The sequence below is a fragment of the Bactrocera tryoni genome, chromosome 2 (assembly GCF_016617805.1).
Source record: "Bactrocera tryoni isolate S06 chromosome 2, CSIRO_BtryS06_freeze2, whole genome shotgun sequence".
Classification (NCBI taxonomy): Eukaryota; Metazoa; Arthropoda; class Insecta; order Diptera; family Tephritidae; genus Bactrocera; species Bactrocera tryoni.
Window position 1 is genome coordinate 31,964,919 of NC_052500.1, and position 16,658 is coordinate 31,981,576.

The 16,658-nt window shown below is 37.9% G+C and overlaps 1 protein-coding gene across 1 annotated transcript in view; it reads left to right on the top strand.

Annotated features, from left to right (window-relative positions):
* Positions 1-16,658, top strand: part of LOC120769169 (insulin-like growth factor-binding protein complex acid labile subunit) — a 134,814-nt gene that overhangs the window by 92,663 nt on the left and 25,493 nt on the right. The window contains exons 4-9 of the mRNA XM_040096054.1: positions 5,384-5,511; positions 9,842-9,985; positions 10,229-10,333; positions 10,629-10,755; positions 10,856-11,052; positions 15,079-15,234. Of these exons, the coding sequence (XP_039951988.1) occupies positions 5,384-5,511; positions 9,842-9,985; positions 10,229-10,333; positions 10,629-10,755; positions 10,856-11,052; positions 15,079-15,234 (857 nt within the window). The remainder of the gene's footprint in view (positions 1-5,383; positions 5,512-9,841; positions 9,986-10,228; positions 10,334-10,628; positions 10,756-10,855; positions 11,053-15,078; positions 15,235-16,658) is intronic.

The window sequence follows — 16,658 nt, forward strand, 5'->3', positions numbered from 1 at the left end:
TTGTTCGAATTTGGACTTCACGGCGGAGCAGCACGCAGGAAACCACTTCTGACTAAAATTCAAAGTAAACAACGCGTGGACTACACCAACTCTTATTGATTTTGGACAACAAATCAATGACAATATGTTGTTTGGATCGATGTAATCAAAGTGAATCGCATAGATCCTGATGGTCGAAGGTATGTTCGCCAACCAATCTATCAAGAATTTGATCCTCGCTATGTTTCACGCGCAGTGAATAATGGTGGAGGATCAACCATCAGCGATTTACGTAATTTTAAAAAGGGAGAAATACGTCCACATTCTAAAAAATGTCATTCTGCCATGGACTAAGGAGGAATTTTCCTGTTATATGGAAGTTCCAACAAAATAACAATCCAAAGCATACGGGAAAGTTGACACAAAAGTTTTTTGTTGAAAATTCCATAAATGGTTTGGAGTGGCCTGAAGAAAACACATCTGGATTGATTTCTAAAAAGATGTTGGTACCAAAAATATCAAAATATGGATGTCATTTTTGATGAAATTCGGACAGCATGACAAGCAACACTACTAGTGCGCTGTCAGAGCCTTCAAACGTCAATTCGCAATCGATGTGAAGCAGTATTGCAGTAAAAGGGTTTAGTAACAAAATACTACCTGGAAGTCAACAATTTTTTTAATAACAGTATTTTTTGCTTATAAAATATTTTGGTTTCCAATTAGCTGTCGCACTCAAATCGTTGATTCTACACATTTTTGTTAAAATCTTCAAAACAAAAGATGATTTTTAATTAAAATTTTTACTATCAGAGTTTAACGTAAGTTTTAATAAAATGAGTGAAAAAGCAGTAAAAATAAGTGATTTATTGGAAAATAATATCATTTACTTCAAACTGTGGAGCATTTCCAATTAGCTGCCAACAGGTAACATGACGGTAGCATCTTCTTATACATAGTGGTTAGCTATGAAATATTGTGTATTCGAACAAGGCTTCAATGTTTCGAAAAGGGAAATCGTTTGCAACAAGTTCTTGGAACTATTTTTAAGAGACTCAATTTGATGTCAACTATTCTATGTTCAGTTTTTCTTTGCTAATTTTTGCTTTATTTTATTTCGGTGTATTCATGTACGTGTACAGATGATTTGTTCGAAATGCTTTGAGAGGCTAGAGAATGTTGTGCCGCTTTTTCAAATCAATGGAACGTAAACTTTTTGTGACAATCGGAGCTTTGGAAATCATAATTCGACTAAATAGATAGATATAGCAAAGACTGGATGAATCAGTTTAGTGGTTAATTTCATTAAAACTACTTAATTACATTTTTCAATACATATTTTTTACATATATAGTTTCATCCAACAGGAGTAAAATAATTTGATCAACAAAAAGCCTTTTTAATATAATGATAGATTTCATTTTCATCATTGTCCAGTTAACCAGTGCAAAGAATGAAGTATATTTGACTCAAAGAAAGAAAGCCTTTACCACCTATTCAGGATATTCCATGGTTTCGCCTCTTGATGTTCTTGGAATATTACTAATAATTTCCCTCAACTGTAGACTTTTCTATTTGAAAACTTCTGGTTTATAGTTGTGAAGAGGAAATAAGATATACATAGAGCTCTTTCAAACCATATAATAATATTAGATCTAGAAAAAATATCTGAGACACATTAAAATACATAAATGTATATATAAAAGATCAGCGTGACAACCTGCTGAGTCGATGTAGCTAAACTAGTTCCTCAGTTATTTAACGATTTGAAATATTGCATACTTTCTTTTTCACCCAAAGAAGCTTCTCATTTGACGAAAACGCCTTTATTGGATAACTATAACATATTGGATATATCAAGTTCTTGAATGGACAACTTTTTTATTTGAAGAAACATCATTACGAAATTTAGCATGGATTATTGTCCAAAGCAGCGGTACAATCTGCGAATAAATTATTCAGATTCCATCACTATAGCATATAGCATATAACTTGTTCCTGGTTTGTGAAGCTTCGGTGAAATATTGTACGTTCTTTTACAATTTTTTTTTAGTTTGGTTGTGACTTCGACATGTAATTTTTTTTTGACAAGAGAGCAGCACACTAAAAAATAAGCAAACAACTGGGCGAAGACACGCAAGTGGTTTGCAAGTTCTGTCAATATGATATCTACTGACACGACTTATCAATTAGCAAGTCGACTCTAACAATGGTAACCCTTAGTATTCAATATACCGATATTTATCAGAGCTTTAGCTAAACAATGGCTGTATTTTCTACGATTTAGTTCACCATTTCGAACGATTAGGTAAATCACCAATCAACCAACTTATGCCGCAATAATTTGCAGCTTTTGTTTAGGTAAACTTCGAAAGGATTATAAGAAAGAAATTTGTAATCGCTTATATTTATAAGAATTTAAACAATTTTCCGACATCGTTTATCCATCAACTGATCAATAAGCAGTCAATTCCAATTTTATAAGAGAAAAATAAATTAGACAAATAAAAGTATGTTTTGAACGTTTACATATTTTTAAGTTTCTAGCAAACTCACATATTATACACTTTTTACGTTCGCTTTCATAACGGTTGAAGTATACAAACTGACAAATTTCACTTTCTAAAACATAGAAACTCGCTTATTTCATTACTAATTTGACTTTTGGCTTCATGATGTTTTCTCAACTCTTTTTTTCCCTGCATAGAATTGATGCTTATTGCGCCATTCTCCACAATATATGTATGTATGCATATACACATACTGGCAAACAGTGCATTGCATGTTGCTCATACGCCACGTTGCCTCGTCGCCGTACGCGACGAACAAATGGTGAATGACACAAACCTTTTATTTGTTTAAAACTTATCCACATGTGACTGCAACGCCCCCAGCAACAAATCTGTACACGGAGCATAGCGGTAAGAGTGCTGGCGGTGTGTGGGAACGGGCAGGATATACAAATCCATTTTTTACACTGCTCAGCTGCTGAATTTTCACTTTTGCTGACACAGACAAAGGCAATCATTTTGAATTCCATTAAATGCGTACAATAACTGTAAAAGCGATGCGCACTTTCGGCCATATAATCTTTTATTTATCTTCTTTTTTCAGCATTCGCGATTTTTATGCTAAAAACAACGGTGTTTTCCTTGTCTCTTTAGCGGTTTTATTTTTACAGTTTCATTGCGCTTTTTACTGCGGCCTGCGAATTTATCCACTGATGACATTTTGTCTTTTTTGCCAGTTAAAAATGGAGATATTAAATTTAAATTGCGGCAGTTTCGTGATGAATGCAACGACTTTGATTTTTAAAGCGAATGGCAGTGCCAAATGACAAAAACCGTTAGCTGACCTTTGCAAATGTTATAAGGAGACGTGGATTGGTTTTATCCAAAACAAGAAAAATGTTAACTTCGGTTGCAGCGAAGCTAAAATACACTTCACAAATACAAACGATTCTTTCAAGAACTTGAATTTGATCGGTCAGTTTTTAATGCAGCACTTGCCCAACCGCAGTACTTGAAGTTACGATGGAGCTCACACCACCGCTGCATCTAGTGATCTAACAGGCAACGACGCATACCATGCTCCATGCAGCAGAGGGTTTGGTAAAGGGAAGATAATGCTGTCTCAACAAATGAAGGTCCTAGAGTAAGCCATAACACTGGCCTTTCTTCTAAGAAGTTTAAAGTTACTCTCGGCAGTAAGACGGAATGAAGTGATTCCACGCTCGACCTACTGCTGAAGGGCAGCACTATCCAGTTGTACACTATAGGCTCGACTCAAAAACACAGGCATTACAGGGTATATACCAACGGGAGGTTTTCTGAGCATCTTTCAAGCAGAAGTTCTAGAAAGTTCTTTGCTAGAAGTCAGTATGCAGAAATCAATCTCCAACGCAACTATCGCAACAAGCGTGGCCTAAAAGCAATTCAGCAGATTCAGCTTATGAAGTCAATTCGCTATTAGTAGAGGAGTATATAGGAAGGCTGAATCGCTTATCAGTTTGCAACCGTGTACACCTGATCGGGGTCCCGGGGCATAGAGGGGTAGCCGGCAATGAACTGCCTGTACAAGAAACTCTTGCACAAACTGCAAGGCTCAAGGCCCTTGGATCAATATACGTGGACAGGAATTACATCACCTCCATCGCGCCCAGCAAGTTCCTGGAATTGTTCAGATTGATGGACCTTTGTGACCATCTGTGATATAGGAGAAGGCACAATAGAACATAGGTCGCTGTGCAATAACTAAATTATTTCCCATCTTCTATGACAGCTACATATATGCTTTAGCAGAGGCGGATCCAGAAACCCCACTACATTGAAAAAACACATTATAAATCGTAGACATGACATATTTTGTTGCAATGTATAATACTCAAAACACAAAATGATGCAAACCAAGTTTTGAGAATCTTTCGGGAACTTCTTCTGCAGTGGTTTCAATGTCATGATTTGTGTGCAGCAACGCTAGACTGATCAAACCATCTTGAAGAATGTTCGTCCTCAGCCACGTTTTCAAGCGGCGAAATGTCGAAAAGGACTGTTCAGAGCTCACATTCGTCGCAGAAGGTATGCAGAATATGTGATGAAAACTATGCATTACGGGATATAGGTCAACATCGCAGTTCTTCAACGATTCTAATATAGTAGTCGGTAACTCGTTGTCTTTTGATTTTTGCTTTTGTCCCCAATGGCACTGCCAGTGATCAAGATCACTCTTGAGCTTCAGATGTCTCACGACGTTGTCCAACAGAGGAATGTACAGTGAGGCCCAATAGTATTCCCTGTATATCCTTCCTTATTCCTTATTTTCCCAGCTACTAATTTTTCTATGTTGGAAAACTTGTAGGATAATCCGCGGAGAATGTATCAATCGAACATATCACAGACCGAGCTAAATGCCGCGCAAAAAATTCTTGCAGATATCTCGTTTAATGAAAAAATAAAATATTTAAGCTGCTCTCTAATGCTTAGCAAATCAAGTACAGCTAGTTATAACAAAAAAACAATAAATGTTAAAATTGTATCAGGAATCCTACTATGTTGCATTAGAAGCGAAGAAGTGTTTATTTATGAGTAAAAGGTTCTCAAGTGAGATCTCAAGTTTTTTCTCGCAATGCCAAAGACAACGTCGTTACTCCCCACAATTTTGTCGACGGTTTCAAAAACCCTAAAGCATTCTGATACAAGGTCTGCCAAGTTTTGCGAAAATAACTTGTCTTGTTGTAAAAAAACTTGTCTTCAGAATTTCAATGTCCGGCATATAAAATGTCGGTTTAAAAATATTACCACTAAAATTATAAACAAAGTATTGCAGTGCACATAGCTTAAGTATTGAAAGCAAAAATGTATATTAGTTTTGATTAGCAAAAACTATTTCTAAATTTTTTTTACAGACTTATCAAGAAACAACATCACGAATGTAAATCGAAATAACTTCCGAGGACAGGATAATTTACATGAGTTGGACTTGTCCAAGAATAAGATACTAAACATATCCAGTACAACGTTTGGTCATTTAACCGTAAGTATGCAACAACAACAAACAATTTAACAACCTTGAAAAAGCAAAATATGTCGTAAAGAGAAAGTCAATCAGCTGCCCAAGCAAACCAACCGTTTAATGTTTAACTTGCGCCTCACAGTGATTGCCTTCAGTTCTTTTTCTCGCTGCCACTTTTTGAGAGACGCCTTGAGCATTCATTTTAAAATTCATCAGAATGCGGGTGGAAAACGCGTAAATACCAACTTAATGTAATTATCGCATTGCACCGCCAAGGCGCTCGGCTGATGAGTTGACTGTGAATATATGTATGTATGTATAGTACGTATGTTTTATATGGATTCAATCAGGCCCTAGCAACGGAAAGCCATTACGCGTCCGGCTTCGCTGCAGCTTGGTCACTCGCTGGGCTTTAAGCTCGTATTTACTTTCATTTTGTTTAAACTGCCAATAATGCTCCTCTCTGCCGTCTTATTCGCCGAGTTTTTATCACCCGAACGTGGGCGGTAATAAATTTTACGTGTTATTTTGTTTTATTTCCTCGCTCATGCGTTTTGTGTTTGCTTTTGCCGTTTTTTGTTGCTGTTGTATTGCACATTGCAATATACACATTATGCTTCTTCGCTCTGCATCTAGTTAACGGTACTCAGCATTCTACATCCAGCTGCTCTTAGCCGTGCGTTCAGCCTTAGTCTTACGGGTCAGTTGCGTCTCGGCAGGAAATCATTTACAAAACTTTTCTTTACTTTTTTTTGGATTTATATACGAATATATAGGTTTAACCAAGACCCTTTGTTCCGTTGGTGGTAGAAGTGCAGCGATTCTGGCCTCAATTTGATGCATCATCGTAAGACTTTTACAATCTTCCTATCTCGTTTAATCGTTGTGTTAAAACCATTTGGAGCTCTCAATGAAACGACTTACCATTCAAGTTTTCGGGCCTATTAGATTCTAATAATTCTGTATCAGATCAAGTTATGGGTGTACTTAGTTACATCAAAAGATTAAAAAAAAATCTCCCTGTTGTGTACCCTAATGTACCGAATTTCCATTCATTTCCATTTCCTACAGGGTCCCATTTCACCGTCGCATTGTGCGCGGGTCAGCGTAAACACTTAGTATGTGCATGCTTGCACTCCTCCAAGATTTTCTAGTGAACCGTGCTCGTAAAATAAATAGCGAATGCGAAAATTGCATGCCTCGTCTTGTTTTTTTAATTTGTCTTCGATGGCAAAGCTTCCGCTTACAATATTTTACAACGGTCCCGCATTTATATTTCGAAAGATATTTATTAGCGATTACTATGGATTAATAAGGATAGAGTGTTTGATGAATGAACACATAGCGAAGGAAACTAAACGAAAATTTATGAGCCACCTATTTCGAGAATTTAGTGTGAAATCTTGAAATTCAAGAGAATGTACAGGAAACATAAATTGTGGTCACAAATTATAGCTCAACAAAAAGCGAAAAATTTGTCTTTCCGTTAACAAGTAAATAGTTTTCTAAGCGGAGACTAAAGAGTGCAGAAATGTAGTATACATTTGGTCGAAGCTGCAGTACTCACACATTCGGTTTCACTTTCGACTCAATTGAAAATTCGAAGCTCTTTAAGCGAGAGCACAGAAAACATTTAATTGTTGTTTGTGAACGACAGTTAATTTAGGTAACTGCTTATAAGATATCCAGTTATGACCACACACCTTGCTTCAGCGGATTTTAGTCGTCTGCGAAAATATGCTGAGGGCATCATCCACTTGATCACTGGGAGTTCTACAAGAGTATGCTCCGGTCTTGAAACCGTTTGTTAGTCCCAGTATCTTTTTGTAAAATTTTCGAGCATTACCCCTGTCAGCCAGCTGTCTAGCTCTTCGTTCTAACACATTTCGATCTCTCTCATTTTTTGTCTGGAGGATGGAGCCATATATAGAAGTTCACGCAAGTGAGGAAAGTTCCCTGAGCGTCATTTACTTGGAAGTGGCCAGAAATGACTCTTTTACATATCTCTGGGTAGCCAAAAAAAAAAACATCGCTCTCCAGGGTTGTGCGCTTGTTTTGAGACCCGTGAGGAAAAAAATACCCCCAATGAAAAGGACAAAACAGCCTCGAATGAGAGACCCCCCTTCTGATGACGACCAAAACCTGAGGGACTAGTTTGTGAATAATCAGATAGACAGACAGACTGGCAGACAGACAACCGGATACGGCTTAATCGACTCAGCTGATAACGGTCGTCATTTATATATAGTACTAGCAGCCCGCACCGGCTTCACACGGGTATTAAAAAATCATTTCAAAAGCTATAATTTTGTACACACACTCCCACACATACTTTCTAGTTTTTGCGTGGGGTCATTAAAACTTAGTTAAATTAAGGAAAATCGAACATAAAAGTAGATTTTTTTGTACTACATATTATTTTTTTGTTTTTTTAATTTTTGTAAAAATATCTTACAATATATTTTATTTTCTCTGCTCCTGAAATTTATTGAGTCAGAGCTTCCCTATAAACGATATTTGATGTTAATTTCTTTTGTGGCAGCAATATAAATTGATTTTCAGGACCTCCGACCTGCAATAGACCAACATACAGTTGGCCATGAGTAGGTCAATCCATACTAATTCGAAAGTTTGGCTTGGGACTTGTTTGTTGTTAGACCAAAAGATGTTTTCACTGGAAATTGAAACCGTTCAAATGGGAATGGCAGATCACTTAGAATCATATCGTAAACCTCAGTATATGAGCTAGTGGACCAGCTGTTGGGCCGGCGATAATGGCTGCTACAATAAAATTGTCCTTCAGTTCCTTTATATTCAGCCTTGTCCCACTGCACATGCTTGGAGGGCTTAATTACATCAAAATCATAATTGGAATTCCAATTTTAAAAAAAAATGTGCTGGCAGTCCAGAAGGGTTAAGTGAATTTAGAAACTCTTGGGGATTGTGGACTGCATCTTCAATATTAGTCACGGTGTATGTGGAATAGTAGTTTTTTTTATTTTTCCGGAAACTTTTAGAATAATTAAATTGTTTATTTTGTTAACACTATCATTCCTGGGTGACACTATTGCCCTTGAACACAACCAATAAAATTCTTTTTCATGCAAATTTCCGATATCAGGGCATATTGCATCTATTAAAATTTCTAAACTATGGACTCATCCATAAGAATATTACAAATGCAACTTAAGTTTGGAGTGTAGAAAATTCCTTTCCCAAGTTTAAACAGTCGCAGTGGAAAATCACCATCAGTGATTCCATGAAGGTGAGCTCTCATATTCGTTCGTTATTTTATATTTTCACTCGAAGTCCATAAGTGCGGCGATATTAAGCATGCTTTGATGACATCTGCTCACATACCTCTGTTAATGACAGGAGGAGTTTGTCAGGAATCTCCAGCAAATACAAAAGATCCCGCCCATGAGAGCAAAAGAGTTTCTAAGCTTTTTTAGTGTTCTGGACACGGCCTCTATATGTGATTTATGGCTCAAGGCGTATTCATCCCAAATAATCAATTAGTCGTCTTGCAATAGTTAACCAAGAGGCCCATTTTTAAAAGATAAATGAGCTTTTTTTTCATCCTTTAGAAGAGTTGCAGCTATTCCTGACGAAGCAACTGCTATCCCTATCTTCCCTGATTGTCTTATTTTAGCAAGTATTAAATTAGCATGCAACGTTTTGACAGTACCCTGGCGTATCCAAAACGAAAAGTTGTTTTTGTTATTATTAACGCTATAACTCGCCCTTTTCTGTGTGTTGCAGCTCATAATGTTAAATAACATTATCTCTCTAAATTTAACATTCTCTGTTATAAATAGGTCATGATTTTTTTGTTTTGAATTTACGCTTGTAAGTCGGTTAAAAATGAACATTTTCCGAATTTTTATTATAGATAAATTAATCATCAATGAAGAAGTCGAAATAAAACTGTGGTTACACTCATACATATACGGATATGGTCTAATCTGGACTATACCTTTTATACCAGCAAACCGATTATGAGTGCATTCAATTTGTTATACTTTTCTTTACTTTTCTGAAAATAATAAGGGTAGTTATTATATATTCTTAGTTCCGTACTTTTGGTTAATATTATGCCGTGTTTTGTGGTGTCAGATATTTTAATGAAATTCAATGAATGGTTAGTGGCGAAAATGTGTGAAAGCGATCTATGAATTAGCTTTAATTCTTTAAACTAATTATAAGTATTTTTTGAAATCTCATTGCCGATTTCTCTAAGCTTCTCATACCACTGTTCAATATTAGCTATACGAGATTTTATATATACGGTTAGATACTATTATTCGTATTGCCGATTTTTTTAACAAAATCTAACTTTTGGCTTTTTCAGGAACTTCAAAGACTCAATTTGGCTGACAATTCCATATTGGAGCTCGTGCCACGCATATTTTTCCTGCTCAACAAATTGCGGTATCTGGACCTGAGCGGAAATCCATTGCAAGACCTGCCGCCGGATGTGTTTCGCGATTTGCCGGTAAGCCGTGCTATTGTATGCACGAACATAATTCCTTCTGCTATCATTCAAATTCGCAAAAACATATGCTAAGTGTCCTTAAATTGCGCACATGCGGCGTGTGGAGCGGAGAGAAATTACTATTACGAGTTAGATTGAAGAAATAATCAATCGGAAATTTAAATGGAAAACCAATTCAAACAAATATTTTTTTTGTACTGCCTCCTCCTCTATTTAACTGTTGTTTCTTTATGCCTTCCACAGGAGCTGCGCATTTTCAAATGCCGTAATTGTCAATTGAAGAAAATCAATCCGCAGTTATATAACTTATTGCCAATGCTGCAAGAGCTGGATCTGGGACGTAATGAGGTAAGCGTGGCAAATTCACGAGCGAAATTATTTGCATGTGTCTGTGTGCGTCTGTATATTTTTATGAACTCACAAAGCCACACCTTAAATCAATGCTGTGTTTATTTTTGCAAGTCATCGCTTTCGGTTGAACATTTTTGCTCCCTCACAGACAATGACTATTGACTTTTGACTTTATTTCTTCTTTGCTTGAATTCTACGGAGTTCTTTGAATGTTGGCAAACATCATTTTATTCTGAAAAATTAACCGTCATCTGCAATTCCCCTGCTTTGGCGCTTTTTGCTCTCATTTCAGTTTAAATTCCTCGACAAGGATGAATTTCGCGACGTGAAAAACCTCACCAAAGTCCTACTTGATGGCAATCAACTGTCCGTCGTTGTTGATGAGCTGTTTCGAAATCAAAACGTGCTGCAACACTTGGGTAAGTTTGTTAACAACAAAGTGCCGCATACAATTTGCTCTTTAGTGCGCCTAAAGGCCAGCTACACTCTACTGACGCACTTCATATTTCCCATCCGCAGACTTATCGTACAATCGTCTGGCAAAAGTGCCCAATGATTCGTTTAAACATTTGGGCAATTTGACGTTCCTGGATTTGTCATACAACAAACTGGTGAGACTGGAGCCGCAATCAGTGCGGCGACTGAACAATCTGCAAACGCTGAATATTAGCGGCAACGTTCAGATGAATTTGCTCGATATGCGCGAAACATTCGAGGTGAGTATAAATGCAGGAAAGCGTAATCGAGTAAGACCATTTAGGGAAGTTACTAGAAGTACATATTCGAAAATTATTCCCAGGATTTAATTACTTTGCTCGTGAAATATGAGCAAAGTTAAGTATTTTTGAAAATAGTTCCACAAAATACGTGGGATGCGGAGGCAAATTATTGCCTAGATCGGGTCATTTTTGAATCATGACAGGAAGCACAGACCATACCATTAAAACAATATCGAAGTTTGCGTCACTCTCACATCTCAGTAAGAAATTATCCAACTAATTTAACAATGGTTTGCGTTCTTGCCATTTCGACAAACTGCAATTTGTATATTGGATACCTTTTGAGAACCAGAACTAAAACACAATAGAACTTTCAGTTAAGATTGTATATTCAGTATAGCTCTTAGCTACTCTTTAAGCATCAGTAGTCTCTTACGTGGAATTCCAGAGCCTTTTTCCTGCGCCTACAGCAGTCCATAAACAGGTGTTTTGGAGTTTCAGGCAAGTGATTCTTGAGCTTACAGTGGCCAGTGTAGAATGCGACAAGTAGTCTGAGTTTGTCCTTAAGGATTATTTTATTCTTTTAAGGTTTTAACCAACCTTCGCAACTTGGCATGGTGCATACCTTGGAGTTGTTGCCAATAGTAGTTATGTACATAGCTCTATAAGCAATTAGTTGGAAGACTGGAGGCTGATTGCTTAAGGTTAATTAGTTAAATAGTTATTTTTCCTAAAACCTTCTGTTTGGAAATGAAGTATACTGAAAAAGCTACCGTTTTCATATTAATGGGAGGAGGGAAAGTAAATATACTAATCGTTAAATTAATTTTAGAAATTATAACGGACTTCAATACCATTTACACACTTTAGATATTTCGGAATATTCAGATAAGTTTAATCAATAGGACAGAGGAAAGCTAGGTATACGTAGATCGAAGATTTAATAATCTAAAATTGCGGTAAGTATAAGTTCCATGAAATGAAAACAAAAGCGTAGAGATCAGAGTTATATGAAAGATGGACGTATTTCAGTTCGGCAGTGAGAAAACTATTTTCCGTTTTTGTAAACTCGGTTAAGCTACAAGCACATAAGTATGTAATACTTGCAAAATCGGACGTATCCGTTTTGAGAACTGTTAATCCAAGATATATGCTACCAAACCATGCTGCATGGCAACGGCGGAATCCCGATAGCATTGAAAGTATTTTTCCTTAAAGATCTGCAATGACAAATAAGGTTACCTGTTTGAAGCTTCGTTAAAGATAATTTTGTAAAATGAAGAAAATTTGTTTAACATCAAATTTAACAGGCATAAGGCTTAATTTAAAATATTTTGTAGAAGGGTTGCCACCAGCTTAAAACATATTAAATCAAACATATTAATGCATCATTCAGTTTCATATATTCTGACTAAATATCGACATCATCATAGGTTAAGTTAGTCTAGGTTAATCTGGCAGAACAGAGAACTACGCATAGGCCAGTTCTGATTCGTTGTGACACTAGATAGAGTTCAGTTCCTAGGTCCATGAGCTGTAGTCATCCTTTAGGTTGCCCGCACTTGGCGCCAATTTTAACATATTCTATGGCTTCGCAATCAATACCTCCTCCAGTGTATCATACCGTGGTGACTCCAGATGCTTACAGCGTGCCAATGCGGAACAAGTGCATACGACATAATCCATTGTTTCCCTGGTGCCTAACTCTAAACTTTTCCTGCAGTCTCCTCGATCTGTCAGCCCCATCATGTGGGCGTGTATCGCCACTAGACAATGACCAGGTAGTATTCCGATCATGTTCCTCATGTGATCACGCTTTCGGGTGTTAGCCGTACTCCATTCTTGGCAGTCTCGTCCACTTTTCATTAGCCTCGATGCCTTTGTGGCCTGACACACAGTAAAAGTGAAGTTGCTTACTTCTGGCAACACTTTCCACTGTTGCACCTACTTCCCAAGACACCTTTGGCCGATATGCGATGCGAGGTTACTGCTTCGATTGCTGCTTGTCTGTCTACATAGATGTTGACTTTGGAATTACCTGCAGGGGCATTAGAGACCAGCTCGTCGGCTGTCGCAATAACAAAAACTTCAGCTTGAAATATACTGCAGTGGTCCGGCAATTTAAAAGGCTGCCTTTACGCCAACCATCTTTCCCTATGTTTACTTTGAATCTTCATTCCTAGTTGAAAAGTGGGATCATGTAGTCGGTGTTTACCTAGCCGCCATTACTCACCAAGCTATGGCCGAAGGTTCTATATCTAAATTCTCCTGCAACCAATGGTCAATTTTTTTGCGTAGTTTTTAGCGAAGTGGTCTATATTTGGTAGGTTTAGAACCAGTTCAGGAGCCGTGGAGTTGTTTTTAAAGCTCCCGTTATGCTCAGCGCAGCGAGCGTCTTAACTGGCTTCCGTTATATGGGTTTCCGTACACCTATTCACTATACAACTGCACTGTATAGCAGAATTGGTCTAACAATTTCTGTGTAGTACCTGTGCATGAAAGAGGGACAGATTTTTCTTCCACGTTGTGCTTCTACAGCAGTTTGCTGTCCAAGACTACCCCAAAGTACTTGGTGCGGTCCTTGAGAGAGAGTTGTGTCCCATTTATTGAAGGGAACCTGTGTAGAGGAATTTTATGCATTCTTGGGTATACAAGCACATCCGTTTTCTCCGAGTTCAATCCCAGACCCGTTAGTAATACCCAATTTTGAAATGTATTGAGAGTGGTGGTCATTAAACTGCTAATTGTCTGTCAAAAACTCACTATTAGGGGTTTTGCCGTCTAAATTCCTTAGCAGTTTATTTAGCACTAATATCCATAGAAGAGGGGAAAGCACTCCACCTTACGGAGTACCTCTACAGACTACCTTGGCCATTCTAGCGTCGTCCCATTTTGCTCTTATCCTTCTAGAGGTCAAAAGGCTTCTGACCGAGCGTTGCATAGTAGGATCAACACCTATTGGTTGGATACTATTTAGAATAGAACGCTCGAGAACTTGAACAGGAATTCTTAAAGGGGGTATTCCTTATATTCTAGAACCCTTTCAATATAAAATACCAGTTTATGGAGTGCAGTCTCTAGTGATCTGCCCTCGTATATGCGTGCTTGGACAAGTTTCTAGGAGGGGCTGCGGCTGAAATGTGCACGTCCAAGATTTTCTACAACGTTTTCAGCTGGAAAGAAGATAAGCCTATAGGCGTAAATTCTTTTGAATAAGTTGGGTTGTTTCTACCTGCCTGCGGTATGAAAACTATACTAGCCTCTCTTCATGAGTGTGGCATATAGCTGAACTTCATTCATCCCCTAAAAATCATCTTGAGCCACGGGACGGATAGACAGAGCAGATTGTGTAGCATTGCTGGAATGATGCCGTTCGTACGGGGAGATTTATTATATTCTCCATAAAGATGTATTCGGTAAAGTTTACCGCATTGCTCCCTTCATAGCTAGGACTTACCGTGTCCCTACAGCCTGGAATGTGCACACTGACTAGGTCTTCCAACGAGTCCTAGTAGTTTTCTGTCCACTCTCCAACAGCATCATAAGAAGAGTAACTTAGTAAACTGCTTCTGAGGTTTCTGCGAGGCCACAATAATGTCATATATTAAAGTTTACATACTACCGGCAAAAGTAATGAACCTTTATACCGCAGTTCACACATAACACACATTGCAATAACAAAATGTATGTTGCACGAAAGAATTGTATATATCAAGGACGTAAACGAGAGCTAACTTTGAATTTAAGATAACACTGAAAACCACATAATCACTTAAAGCAATTACCTTTAATCTCGCTAGCAATTATATAATCTATCTCTGTGCAAATATTATGTTTGCCCAGTTTAAGTACCAAATCTACAATATAAAAACTTTTGCACGACCAAAAACAATAAAAACTTGCAATAAAACATACCGAACTTCCTGCTCAACTACTCAAAATTCGATTACCGCCCTGTGCTCATTGCTATCACTTACGGAATTTAATTTATCTGCTCTTGTTGTTGTTGTCTCCCATTTTCAGGTCATACCACAGCTGACACATCTCTCGGTCGCCGACATGGGAGTGCTGCCGATGGGACTGCTGGTGCCGTTCAAGCAGCTGCGCTATCTCAACATATCCGGCAATCATTTGGACAATATGTCACTGCAAGTAATCGATCCGTGCCGGGAGCTGGAGGTGAGTGCACAGATGAGAAGAGTGAAGCGAGCGAAAATCCGGACAAATTTATAGAAATAAGTTGAAACAAAAGTTTTGCGGCCACTGGCTAGTTGAGCGTGGAGGCGCCTAAACCGAAATAGAATTGAATGTGTGTGTGTGTGTGTGTACGTGTATTTTTGTGTTGGTGTGTGTGTGTGCGTCATGTCTGTCATGGCAGTAAAAAGCGATATAACACTCCCAACAACAATGTCCAAATGTTAGCACAGCGATAAAACCGAACACAAATTTGTGTGTGGCATGCAAGCTGGGAAGTCCAAAGCGTTAGCGCTTAAAATGAATAGAAATAAAAAGTAAAGTAGAAAAACAACAAACTTGAAAAGAATATAAACCGAGGGCAAAAAATTTCGTGAAAACGAGAAAAAATTCGTCATCGCTCGTCTGATACAAATTGCTCTGCCCTGCAAGCGGCAACCGACGTCGGACGTCCAACGACCGACCCAACAAACTACAGACCTACATTACGAGCAGCAGCGAGCGACAGTCGTTGCATGCATGCAAGGGCAATAACAAGTGTGGCGAGATATAAAAATATTATAACGGGCCACCCACAAAATTTTGCAACATGCAAGTGTAAACTACATTGTTGTCACACATTCACCGTTGCGTGCTGGCATCTGCCCGAACATTTGCCATTACAAGTGTACAGCTTTGAATGTATTTATTGTTGTTGCTTCGAACTTTCGGTTATTTCTCGCCTCATTATGATAATAACAACAATTCGCTTATAGCTGTTTCGTCGGGTATCTTTTTATACCCTGAACAGGGTATATTAAGTTTGTCACGATGTTTGTAACACCCAGAAGGAAGGGTGGGAGACCCTATAAAGTATATATATAAATGATCAGTATGTTGAGCTGAGTCGATTTAGCCATGTCCATCTGTCTGTCTGTCCGTCTGTCTGTATATATACGAACTAGTCCCTCAGTTTTTAAGATATCGTTTTGAAACTTTGCAGACGTCATTTTCTTTTCAAGAAGCTGCTCATTTGTCGGACCTGCCGATATCGGACCTTTATAACATTTAGCTGCCATACAAACTGAACGTTCGGAATCAAGTTCTTTTATGGAAAATTTTGCATTTGACAATGTATCTTCACCAAATTTGGTATAGATTAGTTTCTAAAGCAACAATGTAATCTCCGAAGAAATTGTTCAGATCGGTTAACTATAGCATATAGCTTCCATACAAACTGAACACATAGTTGCTAAAAGAAATGCACCTGTGAAGGGTATATTAGCTTCGGTGCAGCCGAAGTTAACGTTTTTTCTTGTTTCTATATGCAGGAGTGTCTCATATTTTCCCACTAATTGCAAACCCGGATTTTATGAAGGATATTTTCCTATCAATGAAATGTGTATTCTTTACATACATATGTTAAATCA